At 36.8% G+C, this 19,185-nt stretch overlaps 1 protein-coding gene across 6 annotated transcripts; it reads left to right on the top strand.

Annotated features, from left to right (window-relative positions):
• The first annotated feature begins 2,619 nt into the window (after positions 1–2,619).
• On the top strand, positions 2,620–18,616 carry LOC127790016 (F-box/LRR-repeat protein 14). Of its 6 annotated transcripts, none has more exons than XM_052319222.1 (3): positions 2,620–2,924; positions 3,093–3,167; positions 16,878–18,616. In XM_052319222.1, exon 3 carries the CDS (start codon positions 16,926–16,928, stop codon positions 18,327–18,329), a length of 1,404 nt encoding a protein of 467 aa, XP_052175182.1. In that variant the 5' UTR covers positions 2,620–2,924; positions 3,093–3,167; positions 16,878–16,925; the 3' UTR covers positions 18,330–18,616. The 6 variants fall into 6 exon arrangements, with proteins under 6 accessions (XP_052175182.1, XP_052175180.1, XP_052175181.1 ...); XM_052319220.1 differs by having other exon boundaries at positions 3,093–3,276; XM_052319221.1 differs by having other exon boundaries at positions 2,620–3,167; positions 16,881–18,616.
• Positions 18,617–19,185: the final 569 nt, after the last annotated feature.

Here is a 19,185-nt window from a genome sequence, read left to right as displayed (position 1 = left end):
ATTTTTTTAATAAAATATTTATTATTAAAAATATAAATATATATAAATTATAAATTTTTTAAATTGGGACCTATCAAAAATTGAGGCCCTAGGCAGCCGCCTATTTTGCCTTATACTTGGGTCGGCTCTATGGCCACCCAATAGTGGCCACAATTTAAACCGAGCGGGGGCCTCTCGGCTGCATGCTCTTCACTTTTGCCTCTAGGATGATTTTCTTGCACTTCACGGATTGCATTTGTCGCCACTTAATTAAATATTCCAAGATTAGGCTTAATTATTTAATTCTCATGCTTGCTTCAATCAACCTTCACGTGTATGGCTCAACTTCAATTGCCAACCTCCTCATCATTTAATCATTTAATTAATATCAAGCCTCAATTGCCAAGCTTCTTCCAATTCTCTCCTATTCCCCTTCACTTTCGATTTTATTAATATCCTTGCAAGCTCCAATTGTGGTCACCTCTAATTTAATATGCAACCATTTTAATTATGTCTTCAATTATTTAATTGATTTATTCCATTACTTTAATTAATTCTCCAATCTCGATAGCTTTTCTCATTAATTTAGTTTTTTTGACTCTTAATTTGTAGATTTTAGCTCCTCTAAATATACACTTGAACTAGATGTTGAATCGTAGATTTTGAATCGAACCTATTGCATGGGTTCGTTCCTTATCCAAACTGTTTGTTATTTGCAGGGCATATCACCAGTATAAAAGAAGAATAAATAAAAGTTACAGTCTTATAGAACAACGAAATTTTGCCCTCCCTTTTGCTTGGCCCTTTCCCTTCCCTTTCGTCTCCTATCATTGTCTTCGAGACTCTAATCGATCCCATCGCTCCCTCCGATGTCGACGCCAACGCCAACCTTCTTCTTTATCTCCGATGTCGATAATGGCTAATTTTGTTCGAATCAACCATCGCTACTAGCAATTCTGTTCCCATTGACCACCTCTGTTTCCTTCAGCAATTCACATCATATAGGCTTCGACCCCTTCGATGAGTTTTCCGGTAACATTTTTGTGGGTGAGTATTTTATATTAAAATCTAGATTTAGTAAAATCTAACCATTAGATCATTTTGATTTTTGAATATGTGGATTACTGAACCAAGACTAATTTGATGGTCAATTTCGATCGTAGGAATCCATTGTTGATGGTAGCCAACAACGTTTTTTTAGAAACGAGTTTTGTGTTTTTTTTTATAATAAAATTGATTTTTAAATCTACAAAAAATTAACCGTCAGATCAAACTCATTTTTGGATACATAACCATCTCGATTGGGGAATTCGATTACCAATTTCGATAATTGGAATCACTGGTTGGCTGGCAGCAATAGTAAGGCTGGAAATTAGTTCGATTTGTTCAGTTATTTTAGGGTTTTTTTTGTGAGTTTGCTTGGTTTATTTGATCAATTTAGTTTTTATGAATTTTGTTTGGTTCTTTCGATTTTCAGTTAGTTCAATTTTTGGGTTTACTCGGTAGGTATGGTATGGTTTTATATAGTGGTTCGATTTTTTTGGTTATTGAAATCGATCGTTTACACACCCTTATATACGAAAAAAAAAAATTAAGAACACACAAAATCCAATTTAAGTTCATAAATTAAACAAAAAGGCTAGAATCTAAATTTATCCCAATTCAACTAAACTGATAGTTTCAATTTCACGCGCACTCGTGTATGAAGGTAGACTATGCAAGAAAGGAGAGGGAGTGGCAAATAAAGCAGCTTAGCGAAGGAACTGGCGTAATAGAAAGGAATTTTTCACTGTTTTGGGGAAGAAGAGTTTTATTTAGGGTGCATTTGATTATAAGGGTGAAATTTGAGTGGAAAGAAAATGAATTCTAGAGAATTGAATTTTAGGGAAAATGAATTCTTGGAAATCAAAAATTTAAGCTATTTGATTGGTATAATTTTCTACCTAGAAAATGATGTTATTTTCTATCTCTTTGGTGTTTGATTGATAATATTTTTCATAAAATTAGATAATTTCCTAGCATTTCGTGTTTGATAGGCATTATTTTTCATGTAAAATAACACATTTTCCATGGAATTCAATGGTGAAAATGTATTAAAAAATATTAAATCTTGTATAGAAAAATTAAAATAATAACGTATTTTAAATTAATTAAATTATTTTCTCAAAAAATGAAACTACAAAATTAATTTTTTTTGTTTTCTAAAGAAATAATTTATATATAATTTTTGACATATTCACTTTTTATATATTTATATTTATTAATTATTAAATTTTTGACATATTTACTTTTTATACATATATTTATATTTATTAAATAACACCATCCCCAAACCAAACCCCCCGTTTGCTCTGCTTGTCCCAGCAGCTGCTCATTTCTATTTTTTAATTGTCAGGAAAATTTCATCTCCTCTCCTAAGGAATTTGATTTCGAAAATATTCTTACGTGACCATTAATAGAAAAATGAGTTTTCTGAAAAAAAAAAAATACTATCAAACAATGTAAAAGTTGAAAAATGGGTGAAAAAATTACTTTTATTTCTTGAAAAATTTGAGTTATCGAAACACGCGCTTAGTGATGTGAGAGACAAAAGAGAAAAGAGAAAAAAAAGAAATACTTAAATCAAAGTCACCGGAGGAGGAGCGGGGGCACAGGCGGGCGGAGGAGCTGAGGCGCAGGGGCATAGGAGGAGAAGCGGCAGGGGGCGGAGGAGGGGGCGGGGGAGACGGACGAAGCAGCGACGGGCGGAAGAGACGAGTGGAGGCGCAGGCATAGCGGAGGAGCAGCGACGGGCGGAGATAGGCGGAGGCGACAGGCAAAATAGCGACGGGCGGAGGCATGGGGGAATGAAGACGAGCGAAGAAGCAAGGATGGGAGGGAAAAGGGTTATTTTTGAAATAGAAGAAAAAGAAAAAAGAAAAAGAATTTTATACACACACATACTGGTAGGTAGAGGAGGGATTGAACAAATAGTAGAATCCCTTTTCCCAGTATATTTATATTACACATCTATTTATGTTAAACCCAATATACTTTCCATGATATAACAGTCCCCTGATCGACTGCCCAAATCTAATATGATATCGATTGAGATATTCTGATGGTTGTGACAGCAACTGACCTCGTCGGATGGATGGATAGATATTTGATTCGCACGCATGGAACTGCCATATCTTCCTCCTATTTAGGTATTTAATTTAATTTTCCATTCTCTTTCCGTCAAAAGGAAAAGAAATCTCTGGCAACATCGTCGTCGTCATTGCCCTTTTGGGTCTCACCAGTCACCGCAAAATAAAGGTCCAATTTCGTTCCTCTATTTTCAATTCTGTCATCGTGTATGCCTGTATCTTGTTCTTCTCAAGTTAAAGCTAAGATCTTCGCTTTGTTCTGTTTATTCTTTCAAAAACTTTTGCAAGGGAAGAGCTATCTGTCCGCAACCTAGTAGATTTTTCAATTTAGATGATCTTTTGAACTGAATTACCATCTGGGTCTTTCTCGTGTTGATGTAAGATTCTGTCGGTGGGCAGTTTCTGCATTCGAAGTATTGAATTGTATGATCCTTGCAAGGGTTCTCTTGATGTGGGTGTTATCGTCGTATTCTTTTCTTCATCATTTTGATCCAAAAATTCTGAAGCAGGATATTTATCTGAATGCCGACAATTAACCTTTTTCTTTTGGAAATTTTGTTTCAGATAATAGAACTTCTCTCTCTTTTGCGTCGAGAGTGTTTCGTGTAATTTGTTTTGCAATTGATCTCTTTGTGTGTCTCTCTTGGTGGTCTTTCTAAGCTGCAACTAACTTGAATACGAGCTATGAAATGCATCTGGTTTTGCTCTAAGGAAAGGAGTAATTTTTTTTTTTCAAATTTAGGCCTATTCATAAAAAAATTACAATATCAGGCGATATGTCAAAGGGGCATCACTGCTAATGTGGTTCCAATTTTGTTGAAGAACTGCCAAAGGGGGTTTCTGCTTTAAATAAAAAAATGCCTTGGCAGTCTATGCCTTAGTCAGAAACCAAGGTTTCTAAAAATGCATAGACCAAGCAAGAGGGTTTCTTTTTCTAAAGCATAAATTGCTCAGAAACGGCCTTGGTGGTTTCTTCTTTGGTCAAGGGGGTTTCTGCCTAGGCAGAAACTGTCTTGGCAGAGGGGCTTATGGGCAAGGGGGTTTCTGCCTAGGCAGAAACCAATGGAAGGAGCGTTGATTTCTGCCTAAAGGCATAAACCAAGATGGTTTCTTCAACAAATTTGGAACTGCATTAGTGGTTATACCCATTTTACATATCTCCTGCCATTTTGCATATGAATTGAATGGTGAGATGTGACTGATGTGATGGAGATCTTATTTTGGGAATAAATTTTGTTGGGGTCTTAGTTTGTAATTTTTTTTTGTAAATAGGCTTAAATTTTTAATGAAAAAAAATCTCTGTTGAAGTCTTAAATTCAGTTCTTCATATAGTGGTTCAACTCATCTGGGTCATTAGTTTATACTGCAATTGAGTCGCTTCTTGGGTTCATCATGAGCATCCAGTGTGATGTATTCTCGAAGCGTCTTATAGTTTTCTACTATCTATTTGGAGGGGAAAATTACAATTTTGAGGGTGTGGCTTGCATTAGGCAGAGATGAGTTCTTCTTGCTGATTTGATTTTTTGTTCAATATAAATTTACCTTCTGCATGAGTTTAAATTTCTTTCTTTTCTTGTAACCTTTTAAGATGTGGATGTTCATTAATGGTGGGGCATCGGATGAGATGCTGTTATTGAAGTAATCTTTTGCTTTTAGGTTGCAATTTAGTTCAACAGATTAGGCTTCTGCTGACACTTGAATGTCTCTATGATTTTATCCTTATTTAGATGGAAACAAGTGAAGATTTTTTTTTCTCAACTGGTATATTATAGTTCATGGATTTCTTTGATCTGACTGGGTTTGAAGAAACCTGTTAAATTAGCTTTCTTTTTGTTCGCATATGGTTAAGACAAAAAGGAACAAGAATCAATTTGAGCTGGCTTAAATGGTGTCTATCCCTGCTGCAACAGTTAAAAGATTTGGTTTTTTCTTTGATATTTTTACTTACAAAAGAAATTCACTTAGTTGTTCATGAGTATTAAAGAATGGAGATGAGTGTCACGCACCTAGGGCTTAGAATTGGAATTTGGAATGATAGGGGAAGAGAGGATATAAAGGAAGGGAGAAATCAAAAGAATGGAGGGAGAAATCAAAAGAACATAGGGAGAGAGAGAATTCGAGAAGGAAGAACTCAGATTTCATTCATCAACTGTATTCTCTAACTAATCCAGCCGATTTAGAGGCTGTTCTCTCCTTTTAGTTAATAATAAACTGAAAGGTACAATACTACAACAGCCTACAATGCAATAAAGAAGAATGACATGTAATCCCACGGGGTGGCCTCAGCGGTCAGCTGGGGGAGGTGGGCTAGCCTGGTCTCTAGGTTCGAATTCTACCCCAGCGCAGCCGCTGGTGGATAATACTTGGGTTTACCTCCGCGTCACTAAAGGGGTGCGGTGATGGGGCGCTCGCAAGGGGACATCATCCCAAGAATAATGACATGTATTGAGCTCTCAGGGTATAGGTCAAGTGGTGGGCAAGTGATACGCTGGGGTTAGTACCAGTAGGTTACGAGTCCGATACTCGACCTACACTAGGGCCAAAGGTCCGCCTGCGATTTACCTACTCTGTCGAAATCGAGAGCACAAGCGGCGGTAATCCCAAGAAGAATTACATGCATTGAACAATTATTTCTGACAATTACTTCTATACCCTTGGCTTGTGACAATCCCCCCTTCTTCAGAGGTTTCTTGTCCCTAAGAAACTATTACAATTGAGCTGTTGTTCTTCATCCAATTCTCGTTGGCTCGCCTTCGTTTTCTTCCTCTAAGCCTTCCGTATTTAGTAACTTTCTTCTACGCTGATGGTCGGGACTAAATTTATCTCCATATTTATAGCACAATCCTAACTTCCTTCTCTGCTCTATAGTAGATGATTTACCTGAAATAGGGTTAGGATAAACCCTAGAATTCAAATTGTCTTGATTTTCTTCCAACTGTTTGGTGAATGAAGGCTGAATTTCCATTAAGATAGTGTACTTTTTGAGAATCGCTTCCAATGCAAGCTCCTGTAGCCTTGCCTTCTCATCAGCCTACTTAACAGTAGTAGGTTGCATCATTTTTACAATTGGCCTTAGTTTATCCTTAAGGCCACTTATGAAGCTGGAAACGAAATATAGCTCTGTAACTCTGTTAAAGCAAGTTGAGAATTCAGCATTGAAGACCTTAATTCTTCAAACTGGATTCGATACTCCATCACAGATCCATTTGTTAGGACCCTAGTCCTAATTAAGGTTATCTTTGAAGATAGAATTGGAATTGAGGGAGAAATAGAAAGAAATGAGGGAGAGGCAAACAGAATAATAGGGGGGAAATTGAGAGAGATGAGGGAGAAATAGATAGAAAATAGGGAGAAACAGAGAAATGAGGGAGAAACTAGAATTCTGAAATATTCATTCAATTTTGATGTAATGAAAATTGGCATTGTGGTAGCTTTATATATAAAGATATCCAATAGTTTTACAGAGTGGTTACCACTACGATCACTACTTCATAATTGCTCCACTACAATTAACTGCTCCTAACTGTAAATAATAACTGCAACTAAACTACAATTACTATTATATTTACTATTATATCCTTGGGATCATAACATTCCCTCCCCCTTAAAAGATTTCTTATCCCCAAGAAATCTTAGTAGCTTGACCAATATGCTTTAATACCAAACCTCAGGACCCTAGACTTAACTAATGTTTCCTTTGAAGATAGAAATGGAATTAAGGGAGAAATAAGAAGAATAATAGGGTGAATCAGACAGAATAATAGGGAAAATCAGATAGAAATGAGGGAGAAGCTGACATAAAGTAAGGAGAAATAAAGAGAACAATAGGGGGAAAAGAGAGACTTCAATAACTTATTGACAATTCATTCATGATCCCAGCATTGTGGGGTTACAACTTTATATATAAAACTAGCCAATAGTTATTTGTGGCGGTTATAGCAGTTATCACTTCCATTTTCACCACTCCACTACACCTGACTACCCTAATACATAATTATAAATAATAATTGAATAAAGATATAAGAACTGAAAAAAGAAACTTCCTAATTAATGGTCATGACATTCCCTCCCCCTTACAGATTTCTTGTCCATAAGAAATCACAACAATTGGCTACTTCATCCAATTTTTGCTTTCACTACCTGATTCATCCTTTGCCTTTTCTTGTTTCTTTCTCTTTTCTTTTGCCTCTTTTTCTCTCTCCTTCTTGGCTTTATCTTATGGATGAAAGAGGAAATAACATCTCTTGAAGTACCTTCTTTACTTATCTCTGCTAAAACCAACACCAAAAATTGGTCTACACCATCTGAAATGACAACAAGATTGTCATATTGTTCAAGATCAAAAACATTTAGAAGTTAGAATAATAGTAAGATATTCTCCTACTGGAATTGTCTTAAACTTTTTGATGCCTGATTTAACCAAAGCTATGGACTCCTCAGCCTTCTTTGGAGCCAAAGGCAAAGGAACAATATTCTTAGGACCTTCTTTCTCAATCTCAAGAAATTCTCTGTTAACTTCTTTCAATCCTGATGATTGATTGTCTGAATCAATCATCTCATAGTCAAAACTTTTGAGATAGTCATCTTGAGTATCTTTTTCGAAAACTTCTTTTTTTATTAAGGAATCAGGTTGTTCCTTTAGATCTACTTTCTGAATAATTGGATTAGAATATTCCTTAGAAAGTAATTTCTTTGGAAGATTAACCTGATACCTTTTGGCCGTCATGATCATGAGTTTGTCCAATTTCCTTTCAAATCTGTCCATAGAAGCTTTGAGCGACTAGTAATCCTCAGCCATTGAGAAAATTTGAAAAAAAAAAAAAAAAAACTAGATTTGAGGTTGAGAAATTGTTGCTCTGATACCAAATGTTAGGACCCTAGTCCTAGCTAAGGTTATCTTTGAAGATAGAATTGGAATTGAGGGAGAAATAAAAAGAAATGAGGAAGAGAGATGAAATAATAGGAGGAAATTGAGAGAGATGAGAGAGAAATGGACTTAATATTCATTCAATTGTGATGTGATGAAAATTGGCACTGTGGGTTATAGCTTTATATATAAAGATGTCCGATTGTTTTACAGAGCGGTTACCACTACGTCCACTACTTCAGTACTTCATAATTGCTCCACTATAAATAATTGATCCTAATTGTAAATAATAACTACAATTAAACTATAGTTACTATTATATTTACTATTTTATCCTTGGGATCATGACATCGTCTTGCTTTAATTTGTTAAATTCTTCAACCCCATTGGTCATTGACTTCTCTCCAAATCGGTCACATAGATCCTCCATGAACTTAGTCCAATTGGCTGCAAATCTCCTCATCTTATTCTAAACTTGATACCACGAGTTAGCCGTATTGTTGAGATAGGTTGTTGCAAGGTTAACCTTATGTCCTTCTAGTATATTATAATGTTGAAAAAATCTCTCGCATCTACGAATCCACCATCTCGATTTTGATTCGTAAAAAACCGGTATCTCTAACCTTGGCGTGGGAGTATAATGCGTGGTTTGAGAAGAACCTCTTGCTTGGACTGTTGCCTCTTGCATTCTTGAAACTAGAGGAAGAATCCCATCACCAGGCAAGATTGGATCAGAAGTGGATCTCGGTGGAAACTCCAATCCTAAAACTCGAGAAAGAATTCCATCACCAGGCAGGATTGGATTGGAAGTGGATCTCGGTGGAAATTCCTAATTAAGGCAAAAACGCCAACAACATGTTGAACATGTTATCTATTCCCTGGCCAAAATGATCTAATGTTCTCATAATTTCTTCTCTGCTTTTCTCCAATTCTCTCCGCACACTCTCTTGAGTTGCAGTGAGGTCTCTCTGCACACTTTCTAGTATTGCAAAGCTCTCTTCCTTGCTGTGATTCACTGCCTACTGAGTCTGTAGCAGTCCTAATTCCATTGCCTCCATCCTCGCCTCAAGCTATTTCATCCTTGTTCCTTCAGCCATTTCTTCACTTTGATTGCTTCACAGCTTGTCTCTGATCAATTCCAGTGATCGCTTAGATCTAAATCAACAACCTGGATTGGATGTTCTGAATCTGCCTCCTATATTGATTGGCTTTGATGCAGCTAATTGAATTTGTGGGAATTCTTCCAGAAACCACCTAAATCTGCTTCGCCTTTCAATTCCGAAGAAGAAGTATGAGAATTCACAGCCGAGAATCAACCTATTGCTTCCCCTTCAAACCTGAGCTGAGAAGTGATTGGAAATCACTCGACTTGGCTTCGTTGGATTTGTTAATGGAATTCGCCTGGATTGCCAAAAATCATAGCCAAGAATCGTTGGCTGGCATCGCCTCCAACTTCAAACCTTGATTAGCTGCTAGGAATTGATAGAATCACAGCCGAGAATCATCTAGCTTTGATACCAAATGTCACACACCTAGGATTTACCTAGGGTTTAGAATTGGAATTTGGAAGCAATAAGGGAAGAGAGAATAGAAAGGAAGGGAGGAAAATTGGAAGAATGGAGGGAGAAATCAGAAAAACAGAGGGAGAGAGAATTCGAGAAGGAAGAATTCAGATTTCATTCATCAACTGCATTCTCTAACTAATCTAGCCTATTTATAGGCTGTTCTCTCCTTTTAGTTAGTAATAAACTGAAAGGTACAATATTACAGTAGCCTACAGTGCACAATCACAAGATACAATGAAAACACCTAACTACTTATAGATCGCAGAGGTGGGAGTTACAAGGAGGAAATACCTAACTAACCGATAGTTACCTTATTTGGTAGTTACTGTTACAAACACCTAACTACTCCTTGAAACCAGTCTTCAACGGCTTATTCTTTTTTGTCATTTATATTCTTTCGAACTATAAGACTAATCTTAGGCAAACTCTAACAAATTCTCCACCATTTGCATAACATTGGTCTTCATTAAAGTAGATACCTGCCCTCTTCAACACCTATCTTGATCTTCTGTTCAAGTATCTTGGACTACTTGAAGTAGCTCCAAATAGGGCTTCAGTTTTACCATAAGGACTACCTTTGTGAACATATCTGCAACATTCTCATCACCTGCAACTTTTATTAGTTTTACCTCTTTTTTATGTAATATTTCCCTAATAAAATGGTGACCAACATCAATGTACTTAGTCCTTTCATGGTGTGCTTGGTTCTTGGACAAGTGTATGACACTTTGACTATCACACATCAAAATGGCATCCACTGGTGTCCCAAGGAGCTCACTGGCCAATCCTTTTAGCCATATAGCTTCCTTAATAGCCTCTAAAACAGTTATGTGTTCTGCCTCAGTTGTTGATAGAGCCATCACATGTTGGAGGCTTGCTTTCCAACTGACTGTGAAGTTTCACAACTTAAAAACACAATCGGTTGTGGACCTTCTCTTGTCCAGATCAGCTGCATAATCAACATCTGAATACCCTATAATACTTGTTGTTTCTCCTATTTTAGCTCCACCAGAAGACAAAACCATGCCACTAGATCCCTTTAGATACCTAAATACCCATTTAATAACATTCTAGTGTGTTTTGCTTGGATTTTCCATAAATCTACTCACAACACTCTTTGCATGGGCCAAATCAAGTCTTGTGCACGCCATATTGTACATTAGGCTGCCCACAACACTAGAGAAGGGTATGACACTCATCTCCTTTGAACTTTCCTCATCCTTAGGTGATTGATCTGAGGATAACTTATAGTGTTGGGTAAATGGCACAGTTACAGCCTTTGCATATGCCATATCAAACTTCCTAATCAGTTTCTCTAGGTAGGATTTCTAAGATAGGTACAGCTTCCTTTGTTGTTTATTTCTAATGATTTCAATCCCTAGTATTTTCCTAGCTTCCCCTAACTCCTTCATTTCAAACTCTGATTTTAGCTCCAGTTTTAATTGTTGAATTTCCTTATTAGATTGACTTGCTATTAGCATGCCATCCACATAAAGGAGAAGATAAACGGAAATACTAGATGAAACATGTTTGAAATATAAACAACAATCATATGAACTTCTAGCATATTCCTGTTTTAGCATAACTGTATCAAACTTCCCATACTATTGTCTTGGGGATTGCTTATGTCCATAAAGAGATTCCTAAGTAAACATACCTACTCCACCTTTCCTCTAGATTCAAAACCTTTAGGTTGTTCCATTAAGATCCTTTCATCTAAGTTACCATGAAGAAATGCTGTGGTTACATCCATTTGTTCCAAATTTAGGTTTAGGTGTACTGTCATGGCAAGTAGCACTCGGATAGAGGTATGTCTCACAACTGGTGAGAATACCTCATTGAAATCTATACTCGAGACTTGAGTGAACCCTCTAGCCACTAACTTGGCCTTATACCTAGGTTTGGGGTTACTTCCAGCCCCTTCTTTTATCTTATATAGCCATTTACAACCAACAATTTGCTATCCTTGAGTCCTATCAATCAACACCCAAGTTTGATTCTTTCTCAACGACTCAATTTCAGACTTCATGGCATCTATCCATTTTTGGGATTCTTTTGATTTCACTGCTTCTTCGAATGACATTGGTTCTTCCCCTATAACCTCTAATGCACTTGTTAGTGCATAAGAAACAAGGTCTGAAAACCCATATCTAAGTGGTGGTCTACAACTCCTTCTTTGCCTATCCCTAGCCACATTATACCTTTGGGTATTCGGCTGGTCACCTGCATTGGAGTCACCATCACTCTCCTCCTCACTCTCCCCTTGATGGGCATAATCCTGTTCATGAGGAGTTTCTAAGTCATTTTCAGGAATTACACCTTGAACCTCAATATCTATTGACTTAGATTTTTCTTCTGTCTGGATGCTCATCTACATTAACCCCCTTTATTGTAGACCCTTCATCAAATGTCATATCCCTTGTAACAATGGTCCTCGGCCCTTCAGTTTCTAGGTTCCATAGTTTATAACCTTTTACACTGGTGGGATAACCTATAAACAAACACTTCTTTGCCCTAGGTTCTAGCTTGCCTTGCTTCACATGAGCATAGGATAAGCAACCAAATACTCTAAGGTGATCTAGGTTTGGCTTATGACTTGTCCATTTTTCATAGGGTGTTTTAAACTCAATTGCAGTAGATGGGGATCTATTGATCACATGTGCTATAGTTGATACTGCTTTCCCCCAAAATGACTTAGGTAAATTTGCATGGAATAGCATGCATGTCACTCTTTCTAATAGTCATATTCATTCTCTCAGCCAAACCATTTTGTTTTGGATTTCCAGGGGCAGTTCAATGTCTCACTATCCCACTCTCATTACACATTTGAGCAAATTCCTTATTGTAGAATTCTAGGCCATTATCGGTCCTAATGGTTTTAACGGTTCTCCCATTTTGGTTTTATATCATAATCTTCCATGTCTTACAGGCCTCAAATGTATGATCCTTTAACTTTAAGACATATACCCATACCATTCTTGAATAATCATCAATGATAGAAAGAAAATATCTAGAGCCTCCATTAGTTAGGGTTTGAGATGGTCCCCAAAAATCTGAGTGTACGTAATCTAATGGTGCCTAGGAGGAGTGAATAGCCTTCCTACTAAATTTGACTTTGGTAGCTTTGCCATAATTGCAGGATTCACATTTATCGAGTCCTGCAGCTTGACCTTGACCTAGGATGCCTTGTTTTTGCCAGCTCTTTTAGCCCTTGTTCACTAATGTGTGACATCCTTAGATGCCACAATCTAGCTTGCATGTGAACTTTGTTTCCTGCCACCGCAGCTTCCCCACTTAAGGTGGTGGCTTGCAGAATGTGTATACCATTCTACAGCATGGCTCTCATGCATATTAGGGATCCTCTAGAAACTTTCAAAACTCCACAATCACCCTTAAAGTTATAGCCATTCTTGTCCAGTTCACCAAGAGAAATTAAATTTCTCTTTAATTCTAGAATGTGCCTAACATCTGACAGTGTTCTACATGAGCCATCATGCATCTTTAGTCTTATATACATTCATGGTCATTTCCTAGCAGGACTTTTCCTCCATTGATTTCTTGATAGTTTAGGATTCAATGCCTCTTTGGTGTCATGTAGTATGAACAACCAGAATCCATTATCCATACCTCATTTTCAGCCTTCTCTAAAACCACAATAGCATCAACACTATCATATCCGAACTCACATATACTAACTCCACGATCAGAATTACACCTATCTTGAAAATCCTTTTTCTTCTTGGGACAATTTTTCTTAGTGTGACCCTCCTCATGACAATAATAACATTTAATTGATTTCTTTCTAGATCTAGACCTAGATCTTGACTTGCCCCTTCCCTTAGGATCTCTTATATCATTTCTGAATTTTGCTGTAAGGGCATCTCTTGGAAAGCTTTTCCCTTCTACCTTGTTCTACAATTCTTTGGAATTAAGGGCCCCTATTCCAATCTAATGATAGGGTGTCTCTTCCATATTTTAGGAGGCAAGACCAATGCCTTGTCTTCATCTTTATATTTTACCTCTATGTTTTCAAGATCTAGGCAGAGTTTGTTAAATTCATCTATATGATCATGAAGTTTTTGACCATCATTCATTTTGAAAGTGAAAAATCTTGCCTTTTAAGTCGGCTGGACATTGACTTTGTCATGTACAGGCTTTCCAACTTAAGCCAAATCTCCGCAGCCATCTTCATTTTGGAAATCTCCCCTCAACACCTTGTCACCAAGACTAAGGATCAGCGTGTTGTAGGCCTTTTTTAGGATCTCCTTCTATTCTGTTGTATACGTCTTAGGCATCTTGGCTTCTCCCCCTAGTGCTTCCTCAAGGTCAAGATTGTCGAGGAGGGCACGCATCTTCATCTTCCAGAGGGTAAAGTCATTTTGCTCCTCAAACTTCTCAATGTCATGTCTTGAGGCAGATGAAGATGAAGCCATAATTCTGAGTTGCTGAGTCATGTCTCTTCATCTTGAGTAAATTCTTGACTTCTTGAGTGTGGAGAACAAGGCTCTAATACCAGATTGTTGAACAAACTCACTCCACACACTTGCACTCAACTCTCAAGAAAGACACCAAACACTCACAGTAAGGACATAACAAGAATAAGAATAGAAATTACAACAACACACACAAGGGACACCGGATTTATCCTAGTTCGGATCACCTTTGAATTGGTGAATCCTACATCCAAATAGATTAGAGGGCTTATGGCTTCCACTATCTTGAAACAGTAGAAACGATATAATGCATTGCACTCATAGCTCTATGACCGAGCTATCCTCACCGAAATTACAAAGACTAAGGCTTTTCTCTCTAGTAGTACACAATCACAAGATACAATGAAAGCAGGAGAAAAAAAAAAACTCACCCTGACCCTCTATTTATGGATCATAGAGACGGGAATTACAAGGAGAAAATACCTAACTAATCGGTAGTTACCGTTACAAACACCTAACTACTCCTAGAAACCGGTCTTCAATGGCTTATTCTCGTCTGTCCTTTATATTCTTCCAAGCCATAAGACTAATCTTAGGCAAACTCTAACACATAAATTATTTAATAAAATAACCAGCAATTTACTTACTAGTCATTTACTCTAGTCTTTTCATTTTGTTTTAATTAATTATTTCTAAACAATTTTATAGATGATTGAACCATGATGGAACTATAGAACACCAGTATTTCAGCTGGTTCAATGACTAGTCCAGCTATGATAAGTTGATAACCATGGTTAAAAGTTTCAAGCAGAAACACCACTTCTTCAAGCTTTGGATAATCCATCTTGCTTCTAGTTGTTGTGGAGAACCTTGGGCCTGTTCAGCTGTGGAAAATGATTTCTAGGCTTTTATCTCTAATTTTCTATAAAATTTTTATTTTTCATTTTCGATAGAAAAATTGGAAAATACGTCCAAAATGTTGGAAGTACTAACAACTAATTTCCAATCTAGAAAATTGGAACATATGTTCAGAAAACTGGGAGATGTTTTTCTTTAGTGTAACTCATAGTTCTGAAAGGCGCGAGGCGCAAAGGGTCCTGGAGCCTGAGGCGCGAGGCGCACGAGGCGAGGCGTGCCTTTGCTAAGCGAGGCACATCTTTTAGAAAAAAAACTCAAAATCTTGTAAAATCATAAAAAACTATCAAATTATTAATAATAACACATGCATATCATTAATGATTCATTATCTTCAAATTCTAAACTAACATCATCAAAGTTGATTTATTCATCATGCAAATTCTAAACTAGAAACATCATCAAAGTTCAAACTTAAAATCTCAAACTCAAACAAGTACCAATCATTATGCAAAGTTCTAAACAAACATATAAATACTACAAGTCCACAATCAATAAAGAACTTTTAATCAATCATCATCAAGGAGATCATCAACATTAAGGTCAATATCTTCATCCTCTCCTTCAATCAAGAAAATGTTTTCATTTTGAAAAATGTTATTTTTCTAAATCTGGAAGATTAGCGCATTATAAGGAGATATATAAGAAAACGTTTTCATTTTGAAAAACTATCTTCCACTATTTTGATAACTAATATTCATTATTGTTAAAATGATTTTTAATGAATTTTTCAAGAAATAAGATATGTATTTTGGGGGTGGTAAAATCGTTAAATCCTGAGTTTGTACTAAAATTAAAATTTTATTTTTTTATTCTTATGGATTTTGATTTTTTAGATATTTTTATTAAATCCAAATGGAGAGTACTTTCTTATTTATATTCATCTATTAAAGTAAATGTCCACATTTTTTTTTATTTATATTTTACCTTCCATTTACTTAAACTAAAGAAATATAAATATGTTGTAATGTATACATGTTCGAACTGAGAAGAGGGGAGGATTTGAGCTGCCTAGATTTTAATTAAAACCTAGGTTTCATACCTAGGTTTCATGAGGCGCGCCTCTCGCCTCACCGTGCAAGGCACGCGCCTCACTAAAATCGCCTTGCCTCGGCCCAAGCGAGGCGCTGAACTGGCGCCTTAAGGCACCTTGCGCCTAGGCGCGCCTTTAACAACTATGGTGTAACTTGTATTGGAAATGGAGATGGAGATGTTTTTCTTTAGTGTAACTTGTATTAGAAATGGAGATGGAGATGATTTGGAGCAAATTTTGTGGAGAACCTGCATCAAATCTCTAAATTGGCAAGGACAATTTAAAAAAGTTATATTACAAGTTCAATTCATTTTTGTAAAACCACATTTTCCTAATCTCCATTTTCCATTTGGAAAAAGGGCCTGTTCAGTTGTTGAAAACATTTTCAACCTTTCCAACTCTAATTTTTCTATTGAATGATTTAATCTCTAATTAGAAAACACAAAATTCAATTTTCTAATTTTTCAACTTTATACTATGAATAGGAAAATATCAAAAAGGTGTTTTCTAAATTTTCTGGAAATGAATGCTATTATTTTTTTAAACATAAATTGTTAAGGGTATGTTTAGTTGTAAAATTGGAATTGAAAAAGTTATAAAATATTTTTTACAACTGAACAGGCTGTATTTGAACAACTTTTCTAATTTTCCATTTTATGTAGAGTAATAACTGGGACTGTTTACCACAACTAAACAGCCCCCTAGTCTTGTCTATTACCTGCTTACATAGTATTGAAGCATTTTTTACTGTTCTCCACTTTTGCAGCTCGCTTATATGGATATCTGCTACTCTCAACCTGTTTTATTTTGTGGAATTCCTACTCAATGGAGTCCAACCTTATTGCTAGTTATGTTTTCACAATAGTCAAATGTTCAAGTGGTGTCTAGACACCACTCCATAGACTGGGTATTTTCCATGTTTGGTATGCTTTTAACAGGATATGGCTGATTTTGCAGCAGTTTCAGGTTGCTGGCAGTCATTTTCATCTTGAAAAAGAAAGTCTTATGGATGATTTGCCAGATCAGCTAGTATGGGAGATTTTGAGCAGGATTAAGAAAACCATAGATAGAAACTCTCTATCTTTGGCATGTAAGCGTCTCTATCATTTGGACAATGAAGAAAGAAAATCACTTCGAGTTGGTTGTGGACTAGACCCAGCGAATGAAGCTTTGATTTCCCTCTGCAACAGGTTTCCGAACTTGACAAGAGTAGAAATAATTTATTCAGGTTGGATGTCTAAATTAGGGAAACAGTTGGATGACCAAGGACTTCTTGTCCTTTCAAACAATTGCTCTTCTCTGAGTGATCTCACTTTAAGTTACTGCACCTTCATCACTGATGTGGGTCTTGGCTACCTGGCTTCTTGCTCCAAACTTTCTTCCTTAAAGTTGAATTTTGCCCCAAGAATCAGTGGTTGTGGCATATTGTCTCTTGTTGTGGGTTGCAAGAACCTCAGAAATCTACACCTTATTCGATGCCTAAATGTGAGCAGTGTTGAGTGGCTAGAATACCTTGGCAAGCTTGAAATACTAGAAGATCTCTCCATTAAGAATTGCCGGGCAATTGGGGAAGGTGATTTAATTAAGCTTGGACCTAGTTGGCGGAAATTAAAGCGATTGCAGTTTGAGGTGGACGCTAATTATCGTTATATGAAGGTTTATGATCGGTTAGCCGTAGATAGATGGCAGAAGCAGTGGGTTCCATGTGAAAGTATGCAAGAGCTTAGCCTGGTGAATTGCATCATCAGTCCAGGGAGGGGCCTTGCTTGTGTTTTGGGCAAGTGCAAGAACTTGGAGAAGATTCACTTGGACATGTGTGTTGGGGTGAGGGACTGTGATATTATAGGCTTAGCTCGAAAATCAGCTAATCTTCAGTCCATTTCTCTCAGAGTCCCATCAGACTTCTCACTTCCTCTTCTGGTTAATAATCCATTAAGATTAACAGATGAAAGTTTAAAAGCAGTAGCAGAAAACTGTTCTCATCTGGAATCAGTTAGATTATCCTTTTCTGATGGAGAGTTCCCTTCATTTTCTTCATTTACTCTACATGGAATCTTGATGTTAATAAAAATGTGCCCAATTCGAGAACTTGCTCTTGATCATGTCTATTCTTTTAATGATGTTGGGATGGAAGCACTCTGTTCAGCTGAGCACCTGCAAATCCTAGAGCTTGTGAGATGCCAAGAGATGACCGATGAAGGACTGCAGCTTGTGAGCCAGTTTCCTCAGTTGTGTGTCTTGCGACTTAGCAAGTGTTTAGGAATCACCGATGACGGGTTAAAGCCACTTGTAGGATCATATAAACTGGAACTGTTGGCTGTTGATGACTGCCCGCAAATATCTGAGCGGGGTGTTCATGGAGCTGCAAAATCTGTAAGTTTTAAGCAAGACTTGTCATGGATGTACTGAATTTCCAATGCAAAGACATGGAAGTGACTTTATGATCTTTGCACAACCTTTCTTTTCTTTTCTTTTCCCCTCCCCAACCGTGTTGACAGCAATGTGTGAATCTTGTAATTAACTCTTGTTTGTTGTATAAATTCATCATTCATATCGTCCTTGCTTTTTATTGTGTCATCTTGATTTGTGAATGTAGCCAACCCCATATAGTGGGATAAATATTTGATATGCCTTGTTACTTTGAGTTGTGAATGATAAAGAAGTGCACTAGTGCCGTGTTCTTGGAGAACAGCCAACGACATTGTTTTTGTATTGTCTTTACAGCAATTGTTTTTGTATTGTCTTTACAGCAAGAAGTTTCAATGCTGTCATTTTCTGGTCTCTTTAGGAACCCTATGTAGGCCAATGATGTCCCTGTTTAGTGCAGTCCAAATACCCTATGCATGATTATAATGAGAAGTAGTACTGATTCAGCATTCCCTTAGCTGCTGCTGAATGGATATGCACTCAAGAATGTGCCATTAATGGATAAAAACCAACAATTCTGGCTTTTCCCAGAGGTGATCATATTTTGTCCCTTAAATATTTTTTTCTCCCATTTACTCCTAGTGACAAATTTGCCCTCTGTACCAAAAGGCTAAGGATATAATATAAAGTCCGTTCTTAGTGTATGAGATTTCCAATTTTGTTTCTGGTAAAGAAAGAGTCGTTTTTGTCTGTGGCTATATTCTTTCTTAAAAAAGATGTTATGGAAAGTGATATTGAGTTTGAAATCAAATTAAATATCTCATCCCACTTGAGCCCTTGCTGTGTGTAAGGCAGGGACCAAATGGGGTTTTTACCCCATTTAGCCTAGGTTTTTCAG

The sequence above is a fragment of the Diospyros lotus genome, chromosome 14 (genome assembly GCF_014633365.1).
Source record: "Diospyros lotus cultivar Yz01 chromosome 14, ASM1463336v1, whole genome shotgun sequence".
NCBI classification, from domain to species: domain Eukaryota; kingdom Viridiplantae; phylum Streptophyta; class Magnoliopsida; order Ericales; family Ebenaceae; genus Diospyros; species Diospyros lotus.
Note: the sequence above shows the minus strand (reverse complement) of the source record. Positions and strands in the feature narration are given on the sequence as shown.